Source organism: Apostichopus japonicus, chromosome 2 (genome assembly GCF_037975245.1).
Source record: "Apostichopus japonicus isolate 1M-3 chromosome 2, ASM3797524v1, whole genome shotgun sequence".
NCBI classification, from domain to species: Eukaryota; Metazoa; Echinodermata; class Holothuroidea; order Aspidochirotida; family Stichopodidae; genus Apostichopus; species Apostichopus japonicus.
This window is the reverse complement of record NC_092562.1, coordinates 30,832,053-30,858,277: the sequence shown is the minus strand read 5'-3', so window position 1 is coordinate 30,858,277 and position 26,225 is coordinate 30,832,053. Positions and strand designations below refer to the sequence as shown.

Below are 26,225 nucleotides of genomic sequence, written 5' to 3'. Positions count from 1 at the left end.
AGCATATGGAGATATCCGTATTGTTGATATTGACTCAGCCTTTTCTTGAGATTTCTTTATATGTTTAGTAATTCCTAATATTATATTTCAGAGCTCAATATAACTAATATTTTGATTGAATTGTTTCCTGCCTAGAAACATGGAGGAGAATCCCGGACAGTTAAGCATTTTCACTTCACTGATTGGGGCGATATGAAAATTCCAGAATTCTTAGATCCAATTCTGGCTTTCCTGGAAATTGTGAGGAATAATACTAGTCAGAAAAAAGTCCCAAATACCATCGTCCATTGCAGGTAAAAAGAAAGAAACAGAATTAAGGTTACTGGACCACGATATCCTTGCATTACCATTGTACATTGCATATATAGCCTTCAGGAAGTATTGATAGTATCTTTATATCAGTTTGTATTTCAGTTGCATATTACCATAATTGTCAGGCATCTTGTATACTTCCCCCCCAGTCAAATTCAGTGGAATGGTCCCCAGAAAAGTTTAGCAGAACTGTTCAAAACTTGGAACCATCAAGCAAAATGTGATTCACCCATGATGGCATGCACAACAGACATCACCATATCAAAATAAGGGTTCATAGACAGTCTCCACAGACTTTCCAACTAATTTATAAATAGCAAAGACCTGGAGCACTAGCCTTAATGCACCACAATGAAAGAATAGGATAGGCCTAGCCCAGATACTGCAGTGCCCTATGAGTGCTGTAACATTCTTGTAGGAAACCTTCGTTTGCAAAATATACTATAAATTATCTTCCATAGCTTAATTATAGCAAATCACTACAAATATAGTCCAACAAATGCTGTAAGGAATTCTTCAATAACACAAACCACAGTTTCACGAATAATTAATTCAATGGGGCATTGCACTGTAAGACTTGAAGGCCATATAAAGATGCACACTTGCAAGTTACAACACTTTTTCATTGATCACTAAAAAATATCGTCATGTACATAACATGTAAGCTGTAAATATAAATATATGACTTGGTAGCCAGTTCTCAGTAATCAGTTCTCAGGTTAAACGAGCTGTGTTTTTACAGTCTTATGCTATGTACATGAGTGAGGACTGCATAGCCTATACATAGAAACTTTAGGCTTACGCATGTACTTAGTAAAGGCCTTGTGAGTACCCAGGAACCAACCTGTCATAGCAATGGGTACTGGGGAGCAAGTTTTGATTCCCATCATTATAATGTTATCTGTTTCTATAGTTTGATGAATTATTCTGCTTTTGAATGATTTATTTTCTCTGCATATTTAGTGCTGGAGTTGGACGAACAGGAACCTACATCACCCTTGACGCCATGTTAGATATGGCACAGGCTGAAGGAAAGGTTAATGTCTACAAGTTTGTGACAGAAATGCGACAGCGCAGGAGACAGTCTGTACAAGTCAAGGTAGTCATGTCTTGCCAGTATTACCTTATATATACAATGAAAGGATACAGAATTTACAAATTAACAATGATATTCATGTCTTCTGTGAACATGTTACAGTTGTTAAATAACTACAAAATAAGTTTCACTTGATGCTACTAGAGCTGTTTAAAGAAGGAAACCTATGGAAACCTATATACTATTACACAAATGATAACAAATATTTATATGGATGTCTTGATGTAGCTCAGTTAAAAATGTGTCTATTGTATGAATATCTCAGCCAAAAAATATTAGTCAGATCTGTAAAAAGAATAGCCTAATGGGACAGAATAGGTCTATAGACACCATCCTGGTCTACATAAATGAAAATGAAGTATTAACATCTAATTAGCCAAATCATTGAAACCTCAAAATAGATTTGTTGTGTAAATGTTCTGATTGATGCAATGAGGGTGAGACCATCCACTGCAATAAGGAGAAAAACATTTTTCTCAACAGATAGCAAGTGGGTTTTCATAGTAGTGTAAGCATTATACTGTATTGTGTTACTTGAACTTGTGGTACAGTAGCACTTAGACCCCAAAGGAAGCAAGAGCAAACTCTACTCTTATGGGTAAAGTATGTTATTGCTCCTGCAAGGATGCAACAAACCAAAAAAACTCTGATTGGTCAGAATCCTGGATATATGTAAAACACCAGGTATAATTCTCAAACAGTGAAACATTAACATGGCCTAGCACTGATGAAATGAAAATGAAAACACAATTATTTGTAATAACTTACATTCAAAATATCATATGAATTGCTAAATACTGTACTTTTTGAACAGTTATTTACATTGTGAGTTGCCCTCATCTCCTTCATAAATGGAATACTAAGGACCACTAGTACATTGGTTGTCTTTTGAATAAACTGTGATGCTTTAAACATTCCCAGTGGTTCAAAAATTTCACTTATGTTTTTCCCACAGAATAAATTACTGGTATGTTAATTAGTGTGTGAATTACTGCTTCAGTTTTGAGTTGTAGAATACTTGATTTAAACCTCCAGGGTAATCCCCCTTTTATTTCTCTTTCTATTTGTTATATTACAGGAGCAATACCAATTTATATTTGATACTTTGGTGAAGAACTTTTGCATTGGAAGGACCACCATGACAGTAAAGTCATTTGGAATGGCACTTGCTAGCCTTAAAAGGACTAACGATGAGACAGGCGAAACATATTTAACAGAGCAATTCAAGGTATTTTATAGTTTAATGTTCCAAAGATAAAATCCATTTAATAAATTAAAAATTGGTCAGTTTGAACAACAGATTTTGTTTGCTGCTTGATTTCCCCTTTGATATTTTCAAGTTAAATTTCTGCTTTGTGACATTTTTGCTCTATAGTGATATTTCTAAACACTAACTTAAGCATGTCATGAGAGAAATAATTTGCACCATATGTTAAAAATAATAATTAGAAACATGCACTCCTTTCGTTTTTTTCATTGCATTAGAAATTGGAAGAAATCTCTGTTACAACCAGTTCATCTGACATGTATGCAGCAAAGAACATGGAGAACAAATCACAAAATCAATGTTCAACATTTCTTCCAGGTAAATGGTATTTACATGAAATCAGTTTAGATATTACTTGAGTTCACCAGGGGTCAGATTGTGAAACCATTTTTGACACAATATTTCAACAAGGACTGATGTCATATTTAGCATGTAGATGTATCTATCACATTAAGTACAAGAAGCTTGTTGTTGAGATCAATGGTCATTTCAGGACAGCCTGTGTCATTGTGAATTTATTGTTTGTCACATCGCACTGCTTTTCACTGTATGTTTAAGTATGTTGTACACCCTCACTATACATTACGTCAGATTCATGCAGAAAATAGCTGAATGTTACATCATCCAAACCACTATGCATTTTTGCATTCTGATTTATCTACCATTACACCATTCTTGAGTGACTTAGTTTTGTAAATGTTTTTTAAATCTTTGAAATAATCAGGCATTATTGCCGATTTTCACTTCTCCCACAATGGCCTGGAAATGTACAAATAATACAAATATAATACAGGGCTATTGCTGGTCGAGCAAAATCAGGATGGGGGGGGGTGTATTCAAGTTGGATCAAAAGTAAAGTTAAGGCTTCAAATAACTTCATCAACATTTTACAGTATGATTATTTTGATAGGATCTGTTTTCTTAAAGAATAGTTTATTCTATCAAAACTGTTCTAGAGAACAGTACTTTTTTTTCTATCTCTCTCTGGTAGCTTGCTAATAGAACGAACCCCATAAAGCTTGATAAAAAATTAAACATGCAACAGGCATGGACGGGGAGTCATATAACTCCCATATACAGTACTGTAAAGTAAGCTCGTAGTATGTATAACCAGTCACACGCTTCATAAAAAAACAAGAAAGATGGACCGAGTTCATAACATTTGCACGGGACTGAGATCATTCCGAAAACGAGATTTTGGCCTAACCATGTTTTGTGCACAGCTATATACGGTAGCCTATTATATGCTATCAGTATTCATTTGCACTGCAAAAGTAATGTTTTAACAATAAAAAAAGTCAATGAGTACTTGCAGGGTAAGCTGTACCTAGTTTAATCTCATGGTCGACTCTGTCCGCTAAGCGAGACGATAGTGATGGTGTTCTCTGTATTGGTAATTTTTGTTTCTAATTTGCAATATATTAATTTAAAATGAAAAGTGTGGAATAATTTTTTTTCATAAACCTGTGGCATGGGATTCAATGCATAGTGGTAACGATAGTTGCAAGGATGCACGATTCTGAAGCCTAGGCTACTGTAGGCCAAGAATTCTCTGCATATTACGGAGAGAGGGCCAGTAGAGCTGTGTTCATGCTTTATTGATTTCAATTAAAAGACAATAGACGCTCACATCCCATCATGACGGCCATTAGATTTGGCAATGTTCTCAACATGTTTATGGGGAAGGTATTGATGATTTTTTTGTCATTTGGCCTTCAAGCCTGCTTCTATTCTTCCCACTGGCACAGTGGAGCTGGGATGCCTTCTTCCAACAGATTGGGCCCGTCTCTTCCTCATCCTTGGACCCTCTGGGTTTTGCTTTGATTCAGAAGTTACCCTAAGATGGCCCTAGATCTAGCAGACTCCACTGGAGTTGCTTGGCCTCTCCCCTCAGAATGGGAGGGAGGGTGTGTTTTGTCCATCGGAACTTTTCACGGTGGTTTCTGGCCCATTTGTCCTGTACGGAAGCTCCTAGAGATGTAGTTGTTGAATTGCTCTTCTCGTTCTGGACTGCTACATCCACTCAGGTACCTTAGGGAGTTCTCTTGGTCCAGCCCCCCTTGCTCCTCTGCATCAGCTTTCTGAGGGTTTTTGCCTCCTGTCATTAAAGTAGTATGTCACTACCATTGTCTAATCATGTTTGTAGTTTTGTTCTTTCAGATCGAAGCATGTGGTGTCCATGTGCAGGGTGATCTTAATTGCCTTCTGAAATGTCTGGATCCAATCCTTCTTCACCTCCTGCCCCCCACCCCTAACCCCCGCCTCTACCAGTAGTACACTCGCTGATGCTAGCGACAGGAGCATCGCGTCGCGGTGTTCCCCTGTGTCGATGGTAGATCAGGTGGGCTTGATTTCATGGTGGCCACTTGCGTCAGCCCAGGTGGATCCTTCCTGACAAGGGACTGTTTTATTGCCAGCATCAGGGGCCCAATACATCGGACCGGCTTGAGAGGAAGCCAGTGAATCCCCCATCAACCTCTGACGTTACCGGGGACGTCACCGATCAAAGTCCAATAGAGCAGCCACTTGCTCATTACCAGAGGAAAGGATCCTTCCTAGAAGCTTGCCGAATAAAGGTCCCTGTCCCCCACTAGAAGACTAGAAAATGGAGGCACAGGTCCTCTTCTTCTGAGTCATCGGCTAGCCGATGTGAGTTCCGTCAGAGACGGAAATTCTCCTCCCTTCACCACTCTTTGGGGCAGCCGGAGGACTCCTCGTTGGTTTCCTCCTCACAGCCTTTAATGAGTCGGTTGATGCCCTTTGCCAGGGCCCTCAGGTGGACTCTGCTCATTCCCAGATAGTGTCTTGTCTGCCGCTTGAATCAACCTCGCCCCATCAGGGTCTAAAAAACTAGGGATCCAACTGCTCCTCCAATCAGGGAACTGAAACTTAAAATTCATCCCACAGACTCTTTTTCAGTCATGGGTAGCTTTTGTTCTCACAGGAATAAACATGCCCCTTCCCACCTTCTCCCAGAGTCACCCCATAAGGGGACACTAAGAAGTGACTTTACTCCCCCGGACAGTGACTGCCCAAACGATAAACCGTCAGGGGAGGTCTTCTTGGAGGAGGTCTACAGACGTTTGGTCTATTAACTACATGTAACTTTTGGTATCTATCTTCCCGTCGTAGCTCAGCCTGCCTGGCTCAGAATTTGGGCCCAGGGGACAAGGCTAGACCTCAGCCTCCCCTTCCCTACACGCAGGCGGAGAGGTTTCTCATCTGTTGGCCAAGTACAATCATGGTTGCATGGAAGATGTCAGGCCCTCCTTTCGGAGGAGGCTGCTTTGTTGGCATCCCACTGCAGGCAACATTCCGCTTTTGGCTCGTACGATTTCAGACTCTGAGTGTACCAAAAATGGTGTGTCGATCAGCAGGTTCCTTCAACTACTAGCTATTGGGGATGTGGCAGGTGCCTAATTGCTATGTTTGAGGAAGGGAAGCAGGTCGATACCCCTTGGGGTTATCCGACCGCTATTTGTGTTATCCTCAAGGAGTTGCCAGTGCTCGATCTCTGGATCTCCTGGTCCATGCCATGGCGTTAAGCGGCCAGAGCTTATGTCCCTGGTCCTGTCATTGACCACCTGGCGTCTCCCCCTTTTGAGCCATGTCTTCCTGTCCTCTGTTTGAGTTGTCTATGAAGAAGGCTTTTCTTCTCACAGCAGCATCGACTCGACGTCGGAGCACCCTCCACACGCTGTCGGTGATGCCAGGACACTTGAGATTTGAACCGCATGGGGTGCCTCTGGTCTCAGACCCGTCCTTCCTGTCGAAGACCCAGGCGGTGAACTTCTTCCTATCTTCTATTGATACATTTTCCTCCATTGCAGAGGATTAGGTATGGTGCCCAGTCGGCTTTGAAGTGGTACCTCCACTGGACGCAGCCCTTGGGGGCTTCATGTAAATCACTCATTATGATATCATGCAAGCCATACTCCTCATGACCTTGATCTCACGCTGGATCACCAAGATTATTGCGAGGTTGGTGCTGGGGACCCCGTCGCCCTGCGGGCGCATGATGTGAGGGTAATGTCTACGTCCATGGCGCTCTATAAAGGCTGGATGAGATCCTACAGGCAGCTGCCTGGAAGTCCTATAACACTTCCATCTCCTCCTATTGACGAGACGTCCTGCACCAGGAAGCACGTATTTCCTCAGCCTTTCTCCGTGGTCTCATTCGCCCGCTCAGACCCAGAACCCAGGGCGAGCCAATGACTACATGGTGGGTTAACTGCAGTTGTTCAGAAGGTCCAGTAGATCTGGCATCCTTTAGTCTCCCAGCTGCCGCCACTGGTTTCAGTGGGAAGCTACATAAGTAATTGTCCAGAACGTAAGTCATCCTCACTGGATTAGTGGGACTACTTACGAGGGAACAACTTACATTCTGGATCCCGCCCATCCTCCCCACATGCCGGGGTTTTTGGGTGGTATTGAAAGACCAGGCCAAGGCACTTGATCTGGCCAGATAGAAGTGGCTAGACCAGCTGCCCTTGGCAGGCTACAGTTTAGTTGGTGTTATTATTTTTTTTTTGTGAATTGAGCGCCAATGGTACAAGTAAATGCATTAATTTGTCCAGAAGGTAAGTCGTTCCCTCGTAAGTAGCTCCATTACTCAAGTGGGGATTGTTTGCTTTAATGAGCTATTAAAATATGCAAATCCAATCCAGTCTACTTCATAATTCTCTATTGAATAGTTTTTTAAGCTGTTACTGAATTTAATTTGCTTCAATCTGACGTTACGATACTGATTAGAAAATATATCAAGCTACCTTATTTTATTCCATAATATATGCCCCAGAAAATGATTAAATTTGATAAAAATCTGTTCACAATGATTAGTGGTACATTTTATTAAATTGCTATAATCCCCCCACCTGACTGTCCAATACTCTGAAAATACTTTATTAGATCTTGATGCTTTTAGTTTAATTTCTTAAAAGTATTCAAAAGTTATTGATTCCTGCTCATTATTTTCCATATGTTACAAGTTGAAGGACACAGACCAGTTTTGAAGACGCCTGTTGGAGAGAGGAACAGTCGTTACATCAATGCTTCATTGATGGATGTGAGTATCTTCATTTTCTTTGGTAATGGAGTGAAAAAACCTTTGCAGTTTTTGGTTGCTTGTACAATATAAAACATTACCCTTTGAAAACAGAAGCATTAAGGTTCTGAAAAGTACATTGACAATATATAGTAAGTTATTGGAAAGTTTCACTAGGAATACAATTTTATTGAATGGTATTAAATAAGGTGGCTAGCTTAGGTTATAGTTTAGTAGCAGCTTTGACAAATGTTTGCCATGGTAAATTAAAAGTTCAGCAGGCAATGATTGTGTGGGTATCTCTATACCTACTATAGGCCTACTGTTTACTGCAAGTTTTGTGTAGATGTGCAGGTAGTGTACAGTAAGTGTTAATACTTTAGGTTGTAACTGGTCACTTAATTGGTTTAAGTTTTGCAGTAAACATTTTATTATATAAACATGGAATAATGACATATGCCACAGAAAAGTTTCATCATTAACACGTTGAGCAGGCTTATTGTATTCTCAAAGGTTTTAGATGCAGTATGTCATGAATTGTAATTTGTTTGCATAAGATATAATAATATAAATAATCAGCAACTATTTTTACAAAGCTTATTTGAAACGACCACAAATGTGGGAGAACGGCTCAAGGGCTGATGAATTACAACTTACAAGTCGGGTGGCTTCCAATTCAACATTTTTAATTCAAATTTGGATCCTTTTCAATTTAGAAAGTCATTTCAGATGGGAAAACCTTAGATTGCTCTTGGATGAAAAGAATTCCTTACTATGACCTGGCAGGTATCAAGTCTGAAACTTCTGATTGCTAAGCCTCATTGCTTCAAATTCCACCGCCTTTTCCACGCGGCCACAGCACCAGTATATGGTGGACCTCATATGATCAAATGGACTGTCTAACTTTTTTTTTAAATCATTTCATTGATAGTTGTATTTGAAATCCTTCACTGTGTTACCTTTCCTGTTGTGTTCATCGGTAGTTGCATTTCAGTTCTTCCACCTTGTTACCTTTCCTGCAGTGTACAGCAATAGTTGTATTTTAACTCTTTCACCTTGTTACCTTTCCTGCAGTGGACATCAATAGTTGTATTTGAAATCCTTCACTGTGTTACCTTTCCTGTAGTGTTCATCAGTAGTTGCATTTCAGTTCTTTCACCTTGTTTCCTTTCCTGCAGTGTACAGCAATAGTTGTATTTTAACTCTTTCACCTCGTTACCTTTCCTGCAGTGGACATCAATAGTTGTATTTAAAATCCTTCACTTTGTTACCTTTCCTGTAGTGTTCATCAGTAGTTGCATTTCAGTTCTTCCACCTTGTTACCTTTCCTGCAGTGTACAGCAATAGTTGTATTTTAACTCTTTCACCTCGTTACCTTTCCTGCAGTGGACATCAATAGTTGTATTTGAACTCCTTCACATTGTTACCTATCTTGTAGTGGTCATCAGTATTTGTCTTGTAGTGGTCATCAGTATTTGTATTTAGTTCCATCACCTTGTACCTTTTCTGTGGTGCATTTGAATGCTTTGACCTTGTTACCTTTCCTGCAGTGGACATCAATAGTTGTATTTGAACTCCTTCACCTTGTTACCTTTCCAGTAGTGGTCATCAGTAGTTGCATTGGAATCCTTCACCTTGCTACCTTTCTTGTAGTGGTCATCATTAGTTGTATCTGAATTCCTTCACCCTGCTATTTTTCCTGTAGTGGTCATCAGTAGCTGCATTTGAATTCCCTAAATTCGTGACCTTTCCTGTAGTGTTCAGCAGTAGTTGTATTAGAATTCCTTCATCTTGTTTTTTACCTTTCCAGTAGTGGTCTTCAGTAGTTTTCTTTTGGATTTTTTCACATTCCTACCTACTGTACCTGCCATGGTCACCAATAGTCATATTGTATACATCTCCAGGCAACAATGTAATCTTATCAAATTTGTGATATTCCTTCCCATAGTCATCTTTCCTGTAGTGGTCATGTTGTATTTGAGTTCCTTCACCTTCTTTAATACCTTTCCTGTAGTGGTCATCAGTAGTGGCATTGGAGTTCATTCACCTTGCTACCTTTCCTGTAGTGGTCATCAGTAATTACATTACAGTTACATTTCCAGTATTGGTCTTCAATAGTTTTATTTGTATTCGTTCACTTTTCCTACCTACCTGCAGTGGTCATCAATTGTCATAATATTTACAACTCCAGGCAACAATGTAATCTTATCAAATTTTTGAATTTCCATCACCTAGGTACCTTTCCTGTAGTGGTCGTCAGTAGTTGTATTTGGATTTCTTTGTACTGCTACTGTGGGACAGCACACCCTACATCTACCGTGTAACTGTTTTAGTTTTAGATCTACATTAATATACTGTATATGACATCTTGTTTAGTTTGCCAGCATACAGCACTGAATTCTGACATACAAACGTTAGGACAAACGTTAGGAGGTTATCTTTCTATCTCCAGGGTTACAAGAAGATGGACTTTTTCGTAGCTAGTCAGATGCCTCTGAAGAATACTGTTCTGGACTTTTGGAACCTTGTTTGGGACAATGAGTGCAGTGTTATCATCATGCTCAATGAGTTGGATGATAAGGTAAAAGTGGAATCTCAATTTTTGGAGTTATAGGCATTGTAGGGCCAGTGGTTAGTTTACTGTAATGCTAATGAAAGCTCATTTGAAACCAATTATCTATGTGATGATCATGAATGAACATTGGTGTATACCAAACCATCTCTTTTCCGTGAGTGTTCAGAGAACTAAAGGTCAGGTGTACAACTGTCACATCCATATATTCCTGCTACTGGCCACTCAATGTTTCTCAATGTGTACCTATCTCATGTACTAGAGTGTATGTCAGCATCTGACCACTTTCTCAAGTAATAATAATAATAAGAAGAAGAAGAATGACAATCATGATGATAATGATCAGTGCAGCTATGATGAGCAAAGAAGTTTCTCATTTTACTATTCAACCATTCAAAGTGCAAAGCCTTCCACAGATAAGAAACAACAAATCCACATAAGTCTCTGTTCTGCAAATCTGCATTATTTCTCTAAATAGAGAGATGTCTAGCTTTAGATATTCCTTACCCTTCTTGAATATTCAGAACAGCACTGCCAGTTTGGCATTTTAAATGCAAACATGAAGAAATTGCTACTCTTCAAATTTCAATGGCTGGAGGAAATGAAAGGGCTGGCCACACAGAAAATTTGGTATTTATTTAAATGGCCTTCAATTTGAGAGAAAGTTGCTGAATATTTGAAATATCCCCAGAGAACATAGATTTCATCAATTTCATGTTGTTCAGTTCGACTCAAGTTTGCAAACAGGTAGCCACATTGGAATTTTTTTTGACCATGTTCAACTTCCTAAAGCTCATCTAACAGATCCCAATTGCATAGCATTGCAGACCCACACAATTCCTTGCCATATTCAGTGTTCAATTATGATAAAATAATGCTTAAATTTGTTGTTGACATTTGCCACCTGGTTGGACATTTCATTTGGATGATTGAGCTACAGAAAAACTGACAAACCTGATCTAGTGGGCCATCCATTTCTGTTCACTGTTAGCTAATATACTGTACCTAGTCCTGTAGATAATCTACTATGAATATTTACACTAAATGAAGAGTATTTTGTAACAGTTTGTAGCAGTTAAACAGCTGCTAATTGAAATCTTAGATCTGTGTGTATTTTATCAGCCAATTTATTCTTTGTTTCTCCATCACATCACACATAAGAGCTAGCATCCAAATGATGCAGGGAATAATTCATGCAGTATGTGTAGCAGTTTTTGTACACAGAAACCGTAGTATTCTGTAAAAGATAAAGTTCAGATCCTTTGAAACTGTTACACAAGATTGATACTGTGCCCCATTGTCATTATACTATGTGAGAGAATTAAGAAATTACCGTTTGCTGTTTCCTTTTTTGTGGCACTATCGCTGTTGCACTCTAATAAGGTTATTTCTATCCATTTAGTGTTTAATACTACTGTTATTGTTTTATGAAAGTAAATGTATAAATGAAAATTATAAAATAGTAATAATAAATTCTTTTTCCTATAGAGTGACCAATATTGGCCTGAGTCTACTTCTGTCACATTCAGTCCGTTCACCATCAAATCGCTCTCTACTGAAAATCGTGGTACTATTTGTGTTCGCAAAATTGAGATTACAAACTCAGCTCTGCAGGTTAGTTCTTCGCAAAACCAACATAAACAGCTATAAATAATAAAATATTTGGAATAAACTAGAGAAATCACAACATTGGAAAGAAACATTTTTCATTCATTCATTTGTTAATACTTTGTCTGCTTTTTCTTTTATTCATATATTTCTGTTCATCCATTATTAACTTCAAAGACCTTTTCTATACCATGTATCATTAATGAGCATTAACACACTGATATTCTTTTGTTTTCCTCCAAATATTGTTAGAAATTACGCACTGTGATGCAGATACAGTGTCTGGGTTGGCCAAATAATGAGACAGTCAGTAACTCATCTGAGCTTTTGCTGAATTGCGTTCATCAGCTCAGCCAGTGGCGCAAGGAAAGAGCTGTTAATCGTGTCCTGGTTCATTGCATGTAAGTTCTGTGTGATAATATGATCTTATATTACAGGTCAGGTTTTTACTTAACCAAATTCAGACAATGGTTCTATTGATGATGAAATGTCATTTTGTGTTATAATGACCAAGGCCTAGCTGCTAGCTACATATGTTTGCAAGATATAGTCTACCTTGTATATATATGTAAATATATTATTACTTTCAAACGGCATAGTTTATACCCATATGAGTAGAGTTATTTACAGACTACTTATTAGTTTTATAGCCTTATGTTATGTAGATCATATTTTATTGTAGTCTACATGATCTCTTCACATCGCCAGAGGTGAGTATAAAACATATCATTATCAATGGCTAGTAATTTATAGCTTTATTAATAGAGGAAATATCAGAAGGTGATGGAAGTATATCTTTGAATATGTTATGCTTGTTGAGGATGCCCTTAACATCCTTTCATCAATTTATGCTTGATGCACTATCATATTCACATTTATATTCCCACCCACTCCCTCCATTGTACTATTTACCTACAGGGATGGTGTTGGTAGGACTGGTGTTTTTTGTGGATTAGTAGCAGCTTTGGATCAGGCACAAGCAGTCAAGGAGGTTGATATATTCCAACTCATAAGCAATATGCGTTCAGCTCAGCCACTCATGATCCAAAACCAGGTGTGTACCAGATGATCTGTCTGTGTAATCAAATGGCCTTACGGATGCCACATGTATCCCCAGGTCCTACTGATACCTGTTCATGGAGGGTTTTTTCCTGAATTATAAATTACTTTTTGCATGTTTTACAATACCGTTATGGAAGATAACCAGTGAGAACAATTGTCATTTTATTGCACCCCTGTACTCTGAGAATCCATTCTAAACAGTGTACATTGTATTAACAACATGTGTAAATCAGAGAGGAAGCGAATTGTTCACGGTAGAATGTGTTATGTGGTTAACTTGTGTAATTAGAAATGAGTATATGTTTGCAACCGGTATGGCAATTGGGAACTTTTGTGTATTGTCTGTCATATCATATTTTCATAGGATGTCATTGAAATTATAACTTCCTTGGTTTAATGACCATTTCATGAGTTATAAAGGGTCTCACTAATTTTTCTATCAATGTTTTATTTTTAACAGGAGCAGTACCAGACTATATTTGATGCAGTGCTGATGCACTTAGAGACTGGAAGTGGCACAGACTAAAACTTGTTAACTTGATCAGAGCAGTCTAGCTTGGCAGGGATTGGTGGCCTAGAGTGGTTGTAACAATATATATATCTAGCGAACACCAGAAGAGAAACAAACACGATGTAATGATTTTTCTCAGTGTTTGATTTTATGTCATTCTTACAATGTCTTGCTAGGTACATTATGTATTTCATTTATAAGTTCTTATGTGTTGACACAATTTCAACGCACAGTCCAGAATTGCAAGGCAGTTGAGACACTCAAAATATTTGTTCCGTTAATTGCTACTATTTGTGTTCGGTATTATCTTCAGTATTATCTTCAGTATGGTTTGAAATAACTTTCTCACAATTTGTGAAATGAAGTGTTTCAGGCCTTTCTAAGTCATTTTAAAGCAGCATTTTGCGTTGGGTCGCTTTTTTCGACCTTAATAACATGTGCATCGATTTTTTTACATGTATCAATCATAAAACAGCAAACTAAGATACCATCCAAGTTTCACCCTACCAAGAGCGTTAATTAGCGAGTAATTAACGATATATTTCGATAATGAGTAAGAGTGTCCTCGACAAAGTTTTCATATCTCCAAATCCACTAGTTTGAATTCCACCAATCAGTGAATAGTATGTTTATTCATGAGCATTTTGCGTTTGGTCGCCGTTTTCTACTTTTTTGACATGTCCATCAAGTTTTTTTACATACATCAAATCACAAAACAGCAAATTAAGATATTAGCCAAGTTTTTCCCTGCCAAAAACGTTAATTGGCGAGTATTCCACAGACAAAATTAATTCGCATTCAGTTCCCAAACCCCCTAGTTTGAATTCAACCAATCAGAGATGCAGGTTTAGTTATGAGCCGTTGCTAAAAATAGATTCAAGACTTTGCGTTGGGAGTTGTTATACAACTCCCTGGTACAACTGCCATATAGACTGTACACAAATCAAGCGTGGTGTTATATTACGTATCTGTCAATGATGTTCGTAGTGTTTAAATATTCATATTATGGGCGAGGTTTATTGGGTTCCCAACGGAAAATATCTTGGAGAACAACAAAGTTGACAGTTGCAATTTTTTCGACTTTTATGCCACCATTTGAAATAAAAATATAAATAGATAAGCTAGTTATGTATGTCGTTATGGCATAGTGGAGTCAGTGAGGTTGAGAAATATCATAGTTGAGGACGCAAAATGCTGCTTTAAGTTTGTAGAGAGTGTATTTTAAACTCACATCTGCTGCTTTGAGTATTGTAGATGCTGTTATACGCTAAAGTTAAACGATAGAATTAATTGTTCTTGTTTTCCTTTGAATTCATTCATTTTTATTATAACTATATCAATGTCTTTTAAGTTTATAGTAAGTCAAGTCTGCCATGCATATGTCGTGTGACAAAAGGCATATTGGATGAGGAAACTGGTGAAGTGCGATAAAGTAATTATAACTGCCAGACTTTCTGCCCCAGGCTGCTTTCAAGCACACATAAGTAAATTTCCTTTTTCTGTTTACAATTAGAGGTAATATTGATAAAAAATAAAAAGCAAGTCCAATGGGTTATGTAACAAAATCATTCAGACTTCAATGGTTGCAAATACACCTTTTCCTTATATTTTTTTTCCGAATATAAAAGAATTTGAGTAAACTGTTTCATTTTTATGTAATTAGATGTTTAATTTAAACTTAACTAGTAAGGAAATAAGAAAAACGTCATAGATTAATATATAACATGGTACAACCACCATTGAGAAATAAGATGCAAAGTGGGATATATTTAGGAAATGCAATCATCTAGTCGACATTTGTTAACCAGAAAACCAATGCTGCAATAGCTACCATCACATTGTTTCACAAGTTATGTTCATTCCCATGAAATTCACTCACTTGTTGTAAACATATAGTCAGGCTCATATGCCTATAGACATTAGGTCTTCCAGTATGAAAATTGTTTGCCGAGTTGGATCCAAGATTTAAAAAAAAACAGGGTGTTACCCTGAGGTTTTTGAAGTCCGACTCCCATATTTCGGGGGTTCCATTGTACCTCACCCACCTAAACAAATTTAAAAATATGGAAATGGTGCATTGTGGTGTATTCATATTACAAGTTTAAATTATGCCTATGATTAGGTCTTCATGAAAGATTATTCTAAAGTTTTTGATGCAGGCAAAATTGGTTGCATACTAATCTAACATTAGCATAGTGAACAAAGTTAACCCTCTTTTTTGATCATTTTTTTTTTTACATTTCCTTCTGTTGTATACAGCTTTTTTATTTTCCTCTTTTTGTGTATATATATGATTATTTCTTTTATTTACTATTCAGTCTATTTTCTTTTTGTACCTTGGATGGTTTACGGCTTCAACGTTCGATGTAAGCGTTGTTATTCTTTTATAATAAAAAATATGAAAATGAATCTACTCATATGCTGATGCACTTTAATGTAGAAACTGGGGTGCAACATTTTTGGAGAAAGAAAAAGTTTTGTATATGTTGTGTTGCTCTAAGGTCACAAATGTTTTCTTCAAGTTAACATTTGGGCAAGAGATTTGCACTAAAATGATCATATCTCAAAATATCTCTTAGCATTGATTAAAAATTTCACCACAGTGATATTTCTCTTTAACATGTAAAGAAATTAGCCTTTGAAGTATATGGTGTTAGACCAAATTCATAATTCATATCGTTTCCATTTCACAACTAATAATCTCATAAAAACCCATTATGACACATTGAATTGATCTGTACAAACACATCTACCCTTGGCTGCATAGCTTGTGAAGCTCAGTTGAAGCCTCTGAGGTTGGCATTGAATTTTATATGCTTAATGGTTGACAGTGAAAGTGTTGTGAATCACATAATTAAGCATCATGCAACATTATCATTTTAATTTCCATAGTGCACTTTAATCCTTTTCTTCCTTTTTGTTGTCTTTTCATTTTCTTACTTACATTTTTGGATTTGCTTTGTAACATGTGATTTCAAAATGCAGCAAATTCCTTTGAAAGCTTGCTGACTTCATGACCTTGTACTTATATGAAAATTCATAATTTTGGGGAGATTTGTCATCTCATGTACCAACTGTTCACCAACACCATAAAAAGAAAATATTCTTACCAGATTCATAAATTATTTTTATCCAATATCAGTATGAATCATTGTTACAGCATTTTATATTTCATTCTACTTTGCTCTGCATTTACCTTCTTTTCCCCCTTTTGAATCTATCTTGCCATATTTGACCATTTTCTGTCTTAATTTCCTTTCCTACTTTTATTCTACATTTTTATGTGCTTGTTCTGGGCAGCTGATATTCCTTCTGAAATGTAATGCATTAAAAAGATAAATACTTATGTGTTCATATACATGAACAACAGGTTTTAAATAAATGTGGTTTATTTGTAGTACATAGTTTGCTTTTACCATCATAGATACAAGATCATAAAGGAGAGACAATGTATAATCCTACAAACAACTTTCTAAGCAAACTTCTAACATTGTAGAAACAATTTCTATAAAAGATTGATCTTTTTATGTTTTCATGTAGATTTGGTCAAATAATAATATATTCCGTAAACGAAAAACCATTTAAATTAAAAAAAAATCTGCACTGAAATATAAATAAAGATTTGTAATCTAAGGCTAGAGACTTGCATGTAATCATACTAGCTCTGTAAAATATTTAGTGCCCATTTCGATATTGTAGTTTGGATTGTAGTAAAACTGTAAAATGGTTCATTTAATAGTTATCCAAAGCAATATTTAGGATTTTATTCAGCTGCAGGAACCCCTCTGTTATTAGGTTCAATATGGAATGTTGAATACACACGACAATATAATTGTTCCGCTGCAAGGAATTGCAACAATAAGCTACAAAAACAAATCAAGTTGAATACAGCTATACACTCCATTCACTCAGAGCTGACCACTGGTATGGTTATTTTGTAGTTTGTATGGGAAATCATGATAAATATGGGGTTGTGAATGTTCCTCTGTAGTAATAATAATGGAAAGAAACCATGGATGACAGAACAATCATAAACTATCATAAGTCATGATTAGTAGTCCTTTATTACAGTAGTCTAGAGAGACAGTCATTGTTCTAAAGTGTTTTGTTTTTGTTATTAAATGTTTAATCATGCTCTCCAAATGGTAATTTCAATGCTTTTTGTCAAGGCCTGCTGGTAATGATAACATACATATCTGCTATCAGTGCTTAAATGGTTTGATTATTGTAAACAATGTATTAACTAGACATAGTGCTATGTAAGCTATTAATTCTGTTGTAATCGTGGTTGAATTTGGTTTGATTGTTAAAATATATTTTGAAGGACTTGTATATGTATTTTGCAAAAATACAGGTCTTGCAGAAAAAATACAAGTTTTAAGGTTTGAAAATATTTATGATCAAACTGTTTATAAGAAACAACAGGAATATGCAGAATGTTGTTGCCATTCACTATTGAATGTTCAAATGTCCTGTATATTCTTTTCTAGTCCAGCAGCTGAAGTTACACCAAAGTATAAATGTACACCTGCCATTGGTATATAGACAGCTGATAGACACTAGAGTTTTGACCCAAACAAAATATAATCATAATTATAATGACATTTAACCCAATTAAATTATTCAAATTATCATACTTATTACAATTATCCTGACTCTGTGTAATAGCCGAGATCTGCTGGTTAAAGTCTTGCCTCCTGTTCACTTCAATTCATTTTTTTTTTAAAGGCCATAAATGAACAATCCTAACTGTAGCATATGTTACTTATAAACAGACAATATGTTAACTTTCTTAAACAAAGTCCCATGTAGATATTCATGGATAGTAACTGTCAGAAAATTGTTTATGCTACTCTATGGATTTCAGCATTAGTAATTCTACCAAATATTTACTTGTATAGCTCTGCATTCCTAGTATAAATGACACAGTATTTAAGGAAAAGCTTAGTACTACACAACCATGTATAAACAGAATAGAGTTAATTGATGAACACGTTTGCTCCTTCTGCTAGGTCTTTATGTTCATACTGGATAGTTCTTTCATCACCAAACAATAAAAATGGTAAAATATTGGATGATGCAAAGTTTCATTCATGTAGATTATACGTAAATGCAGGTAGGTGAATCCTTGCAGAGCTTCACAAACAACATTCTTTGAGAAACACTGGTGCAATTAAAAATTTAATAGCAAAATATTGTTAAACATAGTAACTTATCCAGCCATACTTTTCCATTAAACTATTACATCTCAGTATCTGTGATCAATTGCGATGAAAGGTATGTTATCTATTCCAGAGTGTATGTTACCTACATGCAATAAGGATCAGTAGTCTGTTATACTTACGTGCCAGTAATTGCAGTATTTAAGGTTATAGGATCAGTTGCTATCTATTGCTCAGTATCTGTGATTACTTAATGGGATGAGTGATTTCTTATGCTCTAATAGTTACAGTAAAAAAATGGATCCTCTGTTACCTAGTTATGACCTGTTTTATGTGATCAGTAAATGGGATCATTGGTATAGGCCTACTACCTATTCCCCAGTTTCTGAAGTAATGTTATAAGATATATGTGATTGATCAGTTACTTATACCTCAATCCATATCTCAATAGTCATCCAGCAATATATACGTGAAGTCATATATGATAAGGAGCTCGAAAGTTTTGTTTCTTCTATATTAAACTGTTAAGAAAGTTTGCTTCAAACTTTCATCATTGAGTACATAAATTGTATGATTGATTTGTTACACATCCAGTCTTTCAGTTTTTCATAAATTTTGGTGTAATGAACTTTTCTAGCTGCTTTCTGCAAACTTTGATTTTACTGCCAATGAACTAATAAATGTATAGAAAATAGAGAACAAAACAAGATGTTGATTTCATTAAACAATATGGATAGCCTATCTATAATTAGATATATCACACCTTGTAAATATTCTATTATTTTCAATTACACTTCAAGAATATGAAATTTATTCATAACAGATCTGGATTTATAACAGACACCTAGTCATCTGGAGGTCACATTCTTTTGGAGTCTATATTATATGGAATGCCACTTCTTACACATGTGAAATGGCAGTATCCATCGAAAAGACGCCCATATCCACTAAATCTGAAATACCAAATAAATGTTACCACCAGATACCACTGTAATCTTAGACTAGTCCAGTTTGATGTATTCATATATTTAATGCTTACGTAAAGTTTACTTAATTGAGCTGGTTTCATATCATTTTTCTGGCTATTGAAAGCATTTCCCTTTTATTTTGTTTCGTCTTGTATTGGGGGTATTGAAGAAATATATTAACCAAGAATGATTTGTGGAATTTTCTCCATCTGCGTTTTCTTTTGTCTATTACAGTCGTTTAATTTAATTGAATTACTGAGGTCAATGGATATATATGGTGTAAAGAAAACAAGGAGGGGGGTGCTGTGGTGGACGATACCAAACATTTGTAAAGTTAAGTAATAACATGACGTAAACAAATCGAACTAGATTTGGTTTACTAATTGCTAGATCTGTTACGGAACAGAATAGTTGTGTTTCGATGTTAAAGGTTGAAAATATAAAAAAAACATGACACTGTTGAAGATCTCCCAATGCAACTACAGTCAAAAGAGTCAGAATCTGATTCTGCCCGGTGTCAGTATCCTTGGGAATTACAGGCCTACTGCCAATTTGTCTTTAATATCTAAAGTTTCGGTTGCGGTCAAGTTGCGGTTAAGTTGCGGTCAAGAGACTTTCTACCCCTCTTAATGCTACAGGTAATGCTGACATAATGCATGCAGCCTATTGCCATGGACACGGTACCGAAAAGCTGTTGTTCGTGTGCAAAATGACCTGGAATCTGTTGATTCACGTGGAGCCGAAACCCTAGCACTATTGGAACAATCTGCTGACTTTTATACCATCTCTCCTATAAGGAACTTGACAAAACGATCTGGAATAACTGGAAATGCATTTGCCTGGCTACGGCCGTACCTTTCTGGCCGGTTCCATGCTGTTAAAGTTAATATTAGTGTAACCCAGGTCAAGTCTCAAAAAGAACGAGAAAGATTCAAACGGACTCAAGAAATTACGGTATGCTTTTGCTGTCTCCTTGTTTATTAAAAAACACAAGCAAGGATACTTAATTAGTTGTTCGGTGAAAACCGAGCAACCATAAACAAATACAAAATCTTATACATTTAAATTTAAAATTTAGCCTTCATTAAATACGCCCCTTTATTAAATACGCCTCTTAATTAAATACGCCCCTTAATTAAATACGCCCCTCTATTAAACCCCAAATAGACGAGCCCCGTTTGTATGACGGTGTCGCTGACTTTCCTGGCCAGTTCCCGACCTTGAAACACCCGAGAGCTACCAGGAAGGCATCAAACCATCTATAAAGGTAGTAATTCAACCCATTAAGTACTATAAAGTATCATAGTCGCTATTGTTCAGCTAAAACTACGTAACTTTTATGAGCACAACTATTTATGAAAGATAAAATAACAAGTAAATATAACACAATCAAAATATAACACGAAACCTCTCCAGGCAAAACTGCAAACGTATGCCAAGTTCGGCACTCCCATACGAAAGCAAACGAAGTAATTACAATGCATACTAAATACCTCCGACCTCACAGAATGCCTAAACAAAACATATGACTACATGTTTCACTCACAGACAACCACTTCTTTAACAAGGGTTTAACTAGTACAACTGTTGAAATCGTATACCACTTTAGATGGAAGTCACTGAATAAACAAATACTAGAACATAACCTGTACTGACTCAGCAACACAGTATACGTAAACTGTGTACATGTTCGCAGAATGCCTGAACATCGGTTGCCAAAAATGGTTTTCTATGGTGAGCTCTCAGAAGGCAAAAGGCAACAGGGTGGTCAAATCTTGCGTTACAAAGATACCCTGAAACGAAGCTTGGGAAAAGCAAACATCGATGTTGACAGATGGGAATCATTGGCCAGTGATAGGATCAGCTGGAGACTCGCAGTGAGGAACACCATTCGAACACAGTCGAAGAATAGAATTTCAAATGTAGCCAAGTACGGTACATAGAGCTGCACAAGGGCACATTAACTATAATCATAGTACTACTACCACCAGCATAACTAAGTTGTAAACCCCAAGGTCATACCTAGTCCTCCACATTCCCGTAATTATCTTACTTGCAGAGCTACAATCCTGCTCCTTAACATAATATCCGCCAAATATACTTTACATAAATGCCCGTACATACACGACGATGTCTTTCTGCAGATGCAGTGCAACTTTCCTACCCATGCTCTTCGGTAATATACTACGTCATCCTAACACAATACGTGTCGTGAACAGTGTGTAGGCTAGACAACGGCACACGTGTAGGTAAGAGTATAACCCAACAGGTTCGAAGAATTGAAGAATTTATTTCGCTCAGAGACGAACTCGTATGCTATAGAAAATGTGACCAGACTATTTATAATAATAATTATTGGAATTATGTATATATAGCTCATCTACTTTTGAATATTATCTAACGAATCTTATAAGCTAACGAAATTCATTCAAAAGTTATTAATAATATATTTTGTTTGATTTTTTATTAAACAAACATGTTCTACGTCTCGCTGATTTTTTTGTTCCTAATCACACTGGGTCATGCTTAATATTATGAGCTTTCAATTCGCTACTAATTGTTATGATCCTCCGACAGGTAAATTGTAATATTCTTATAGACAATTTTCGTAGTTTGCTTATATTGCTTCTAAATCAATTGCAGGCAAATTTAGTTATTCATTTATTTAACTTTTTACTGGTCAACCGTGTTCATTTCAGTTTATACGTGTGTTATATTTGTTTTAATTTTGAGCTATATACCCCTAAAAAAGTGGTATCTCAAAATTTGACGCCGTTTTCAATTCCGTAAATTAGGCAACCGCACTACGTACGTACGGTCACTACGAATTTAGCATCCATATTGTGGATCACGCGTAACTATTCTAGCTCGATAAAATAGGCCCTAACTAACCTATATTTTCATTATTTTAAATACATGTACATCAATAAGACGAGTTAAGAATGACACATGTTCTCGTGCAGTGGGAAAAGTGCCAAGGAATCTCAATCTTATCGCAGAAAGATGTCTTGGGAACAACTGACGACAACTTCGTGGGAAGCAAATTGTCTGGGAGATACAACACCAAGTTACTGCCCGCTACAATTATTCATATCGGTAGTAAGTATAATGATCAGATAATGTTAAATAACTGTGGCTTTCATAATTTGATGTTTATATGTTGTTGTTAATATTAGTTTATTACGGTATAGGCTAGGTAGCCAAGTATATATTTGTCTCTGCATGCGTAGCCAGTATGGGCCTAGGGATTTCTCGGACAGCGATGCAATTATAGGCCAAGGCATAGGTTAGGCCTATGTGCTTATTATTTCCTTGTTTATTAAGTTAGGCTCTTCCTTTGTCTAACGTAGGCGAGGCTTACCATACAGACTAGTTACTGTACTTATAGGGTCTACTATAACTTAGCCTATGTTTGAGTAGGCCTAGCCTACGCAAAAAACAATGACTTCTTCTCAGGCCCGTTTCCAGACTCCTGAAAAGCCTGGACATGTTTCTAGTAATATACTGGGCACTATATGCTAACCCTAAGTAAAGGCAGGCTAGGCTAGGGCATAGCCTATATAGATCTAACACTAACAGTAACACTAGGCCTATAGTCTACAGTATTAACAGTAACTGTCCTTGCACTGATATTGAACATTACCAAATAGCCCGGACCTGATTTTTTTTTTTGGGGGGGGGGCTAACCTAGCCTAGGTACATTTTCATTTGTTTGGGGCAATGCAATTACATAAAGTGAAATAAAAGAAGAAGCTGGTTGGCGATAAACCATCTAAATGTGTTTTCCTTTGTTAAAATTTTGGGGCGAACTGGTAGGTACTTTGGGGCGAACTGACAATGGGGCGAAACGACCAATTATAGCCTATAGTAGTACTAGCCTACTACTAGCCAGGCCTACATGTGGAGGTACCTTGGGCTTGAGTTGATCACTTAATGTTTTCCCATTTTTCTCAGGAACTGGCTTGTAGTAATTCAAGTGATCTTTTCTAACATATGCTAAAATTTTCAAGTCAAAACCTGATATTTTAAGCACCTTACTATAGTAATATAGGACCTAACCTAAATAGCATTTTCTAAAAATGGTTTCCCTTGTTAGGCAGAACTGTAACGGGTTGTACCTTGAGTCGATCACTCTATGTGTCAGCAAGCTGGTGAGCGCTTTCACGCGATCAAGTGACAAGTATCTTTGGTTTCGTGGAATACTGAATGAATGACAAGACTGTCAATAAGACAATAATTCTCTTAATTGTAGTCCTTGTAATGTAAATGTGTGTATAGGGATGTAAGATATGTTGGTAATATAATCCGCTCACAATCCGGCTTTTTCTTTCAAAAAAAAATCTCTAGCTTTCGAAGAGATGGAAGTGAAATTAAAGGAGATACATCCAGTACCAGATGCCTCAATAAACTCTCAGCTCTTGCAAGGAAGAGGTCATAGAGTTCATAAGAGGAAATCCCGACTTCCTTGAGGAGCTTAATTCAGACCGATCAGACAATGCTCTCATCCCAATCGGCCTCTTCCTCAAAAAAGCCTGTAAGTAAACAATTGTTGTAGAATACTTGTTTGGCTGTGCCTTTTGCAAACAAGCAAGGTTTGCTTGTTGGTATTACCAAGATGATGAGATATTTATATAGGTTAAAATACATAACAGGAGTTAAGCCTATAGGAATTGTAGTGGTAGGTAAACAGTACTAATTACTTCCTAAAATAAATTTCCTTCGATCTCCTGTCGTCCCGTCACTAACTGGTCCCTAATTAATTCTATATTATAAAATACTCTATATTACGTTTATACAAATAGGGCGAATTGCCTGCCCTAGCTGAAAGCTAAATTTGGCAGCGAATGACCGCTGCTTGCAATGCGCCTGATTAAACTGTCAGGCAGTATGTAATACTAGAAGGAAAAGCCGTATTTAATGCAAAAGTATTTAATGGCGGTGTACCTGTAATCTACTCGACGATTTTTGGTCAATGTAGTTTAATTTTAGCATTGCCATCAAACTCTGAGAGGACATGGCATTCAATTCAAAGGGATCAACCATTAATTATTTCAATTATTATTGTACCTTTCAGAAAAATGATGCAACAAAGAAAGCAAAGTCTGCTGCAGGACATGACATCATTGCTCAGCTCTTGCAGCAGAGGGACAACACCCTGGATTTGGGTCAGGATGACGAGTTTGAGCTGGTTAACTTTGTAGAGGATGAAGTTATCCACCAACCACCAGCCCAGGCACAGACCCCACCACAGAAGCCACCATCCCCACCACCAGCACACAAACTACCAACCCCAAAACAGGCTTCACCACAACATAAACTACCAGTTCTTCACAAGAAGCCATCAGCCCCAGCACATAGTTCACCAGCTCCAGCACAAAAACCACCAACCCCATCCCAGAAGCCACCAGCCCCAGCAGATAAACCACCACAACACCAACCAGCAGCACAGGCCTCGCCACAACAGCGACCACCAGCCAGACTGCAGCCAGATGAATTGATCAGGGTTTATGCTCAGTTAGCAGCAATCATGTTATAGTCAGATCTTGAATATTTTCATTGAAAATAGTCTGGTGCTTTTGGTAATATTTGTGATGTCATTTCACTTAGCTACCGAAAATCTTCTGGAGACAATGCAAGAATGATTATTGTTAGTTCCTATTTAATAGGGGTTTCAGTAATGATAGTATATATTTGTATCCAGTTTCATATTAGCTGATGTTAAAGAGCTCATGAGATAACCAATTCCAAAAATATATGTGATAGAGAACGATAAAATATAGTCATTGGTCAAACTCCTATCATAATACTTGTTTTTATCCATTGTTGAGATATAAAATATTTTATTAGTTGAAAAAAGAAAAGATTATCGCAGCACAATCAACTATGATGTAACAAAAGGAACACTCATTAATTAAATTACCTTTGTTTTCATTATTGTTTATAATTATTTTTGGCAGTCTTTATAGTAAAGTGATGTGACCATCCGTGTATACGTATACCAACAACAGCGTGTGTTGCTACAGTTGACCTACATTATTTTCTAAAATAAAACTACAAGGCTTCCAATTATAAAAGAAAACAGGCAATTTAGTGAGTTTTCCTGCTGAATAAATAACCAATTAATTTAAATATTCCCATGTCTCAGCAACGGATCATGAGAAAACATCGCTAAACATCATATCCCTTGGGGCCCCACAGTGACCTATGTGGCATTTCTTGTGTTTTCAGTTAGTAACTGGGGTTGAATTTCCACAAAGAAAATGTATAAATGCGTTTCAATTTGTTTCAAATATCAATGTCATTGAAGTCCGCTGCACACGTAGATAAAAAATATGTTTCATGTTTGACCCTGGCAATATTTAGCTGAAATAAATGGACGACGCTAAAAAGACAAAATTGCTAGCTGGGCGAAATCAGTTCAACTTCTCACGATCGCTGTTAGGCTGTCGCAATTAGTACTCCCTGGCCCCTGACAGACAGCGCAACAGTCAAGTATATTTAGCGTAACACCGAACATAAGGTACTCGCAATATGTAGATATGTTTAATGTATGTATACTTTCGTGTACAGTAGGTTCACTATATATACAACCCGCACAGAAATGAGGTTGCCACGTAAATTGG

At 36.9% G+C, this 26,225-nt stretch overlaps 1 protein-coding gene across 4 annotated transcripts in view; it reads left to right on the top strand.

Annotated features, from left to right (window-relative positions):
• The window catches only part of LOC139955968 (uncharacterized), a 595,985-nt gene that overhangs the window by 418,159 nt on the left and 151,601 nt on the right, over nt 1-26,225 (top strand). Inside the window, exons 55-64 of one of the 4 annotated variants that reach the window (XM_071955176.1) lie at nt 136-293; nt 1,276-1,411; nt 2,487-2,636; nt 2,894-2,993; nt 7,664-7,740; nt 10,172-10,300; nt 11,780-11,905; nt 12,152-12,300; nt 12,818-12,953; nt 13,422-19,801. The exons of the other annotated variants lie outside the window; for them this stretch is intronic. Coding sequence (XP_071811277.1) covers nt 136-293; nt 1,276-1,411; nt 2,487-2,636; nt 2,894-2,993; nt 7,664-7,740; nt 10,172-10,300; nt 11,780-11,905; nt 12,152-12,300; nt 12,818-12,953; nt 13,422-13,487 — 1,227 coding nt within the window. The 3' untranslated portion in view covers nt 13,488-19,801. Of the gene's footprint in view, nt 1-135; nt 294-1,275; nt 1,412-2,486; nt 2,637-2,893; nt 2,994-7,663; nt 7,741-10,171; nt 10,301-11,779; nt 11,906-12,151; nt 12,301-12,817; nt 12,954-13,421; nt 19,802-26,225 lie in introns of those variants that run through there. 4 annotated transcript variants of the gene reach the window in all.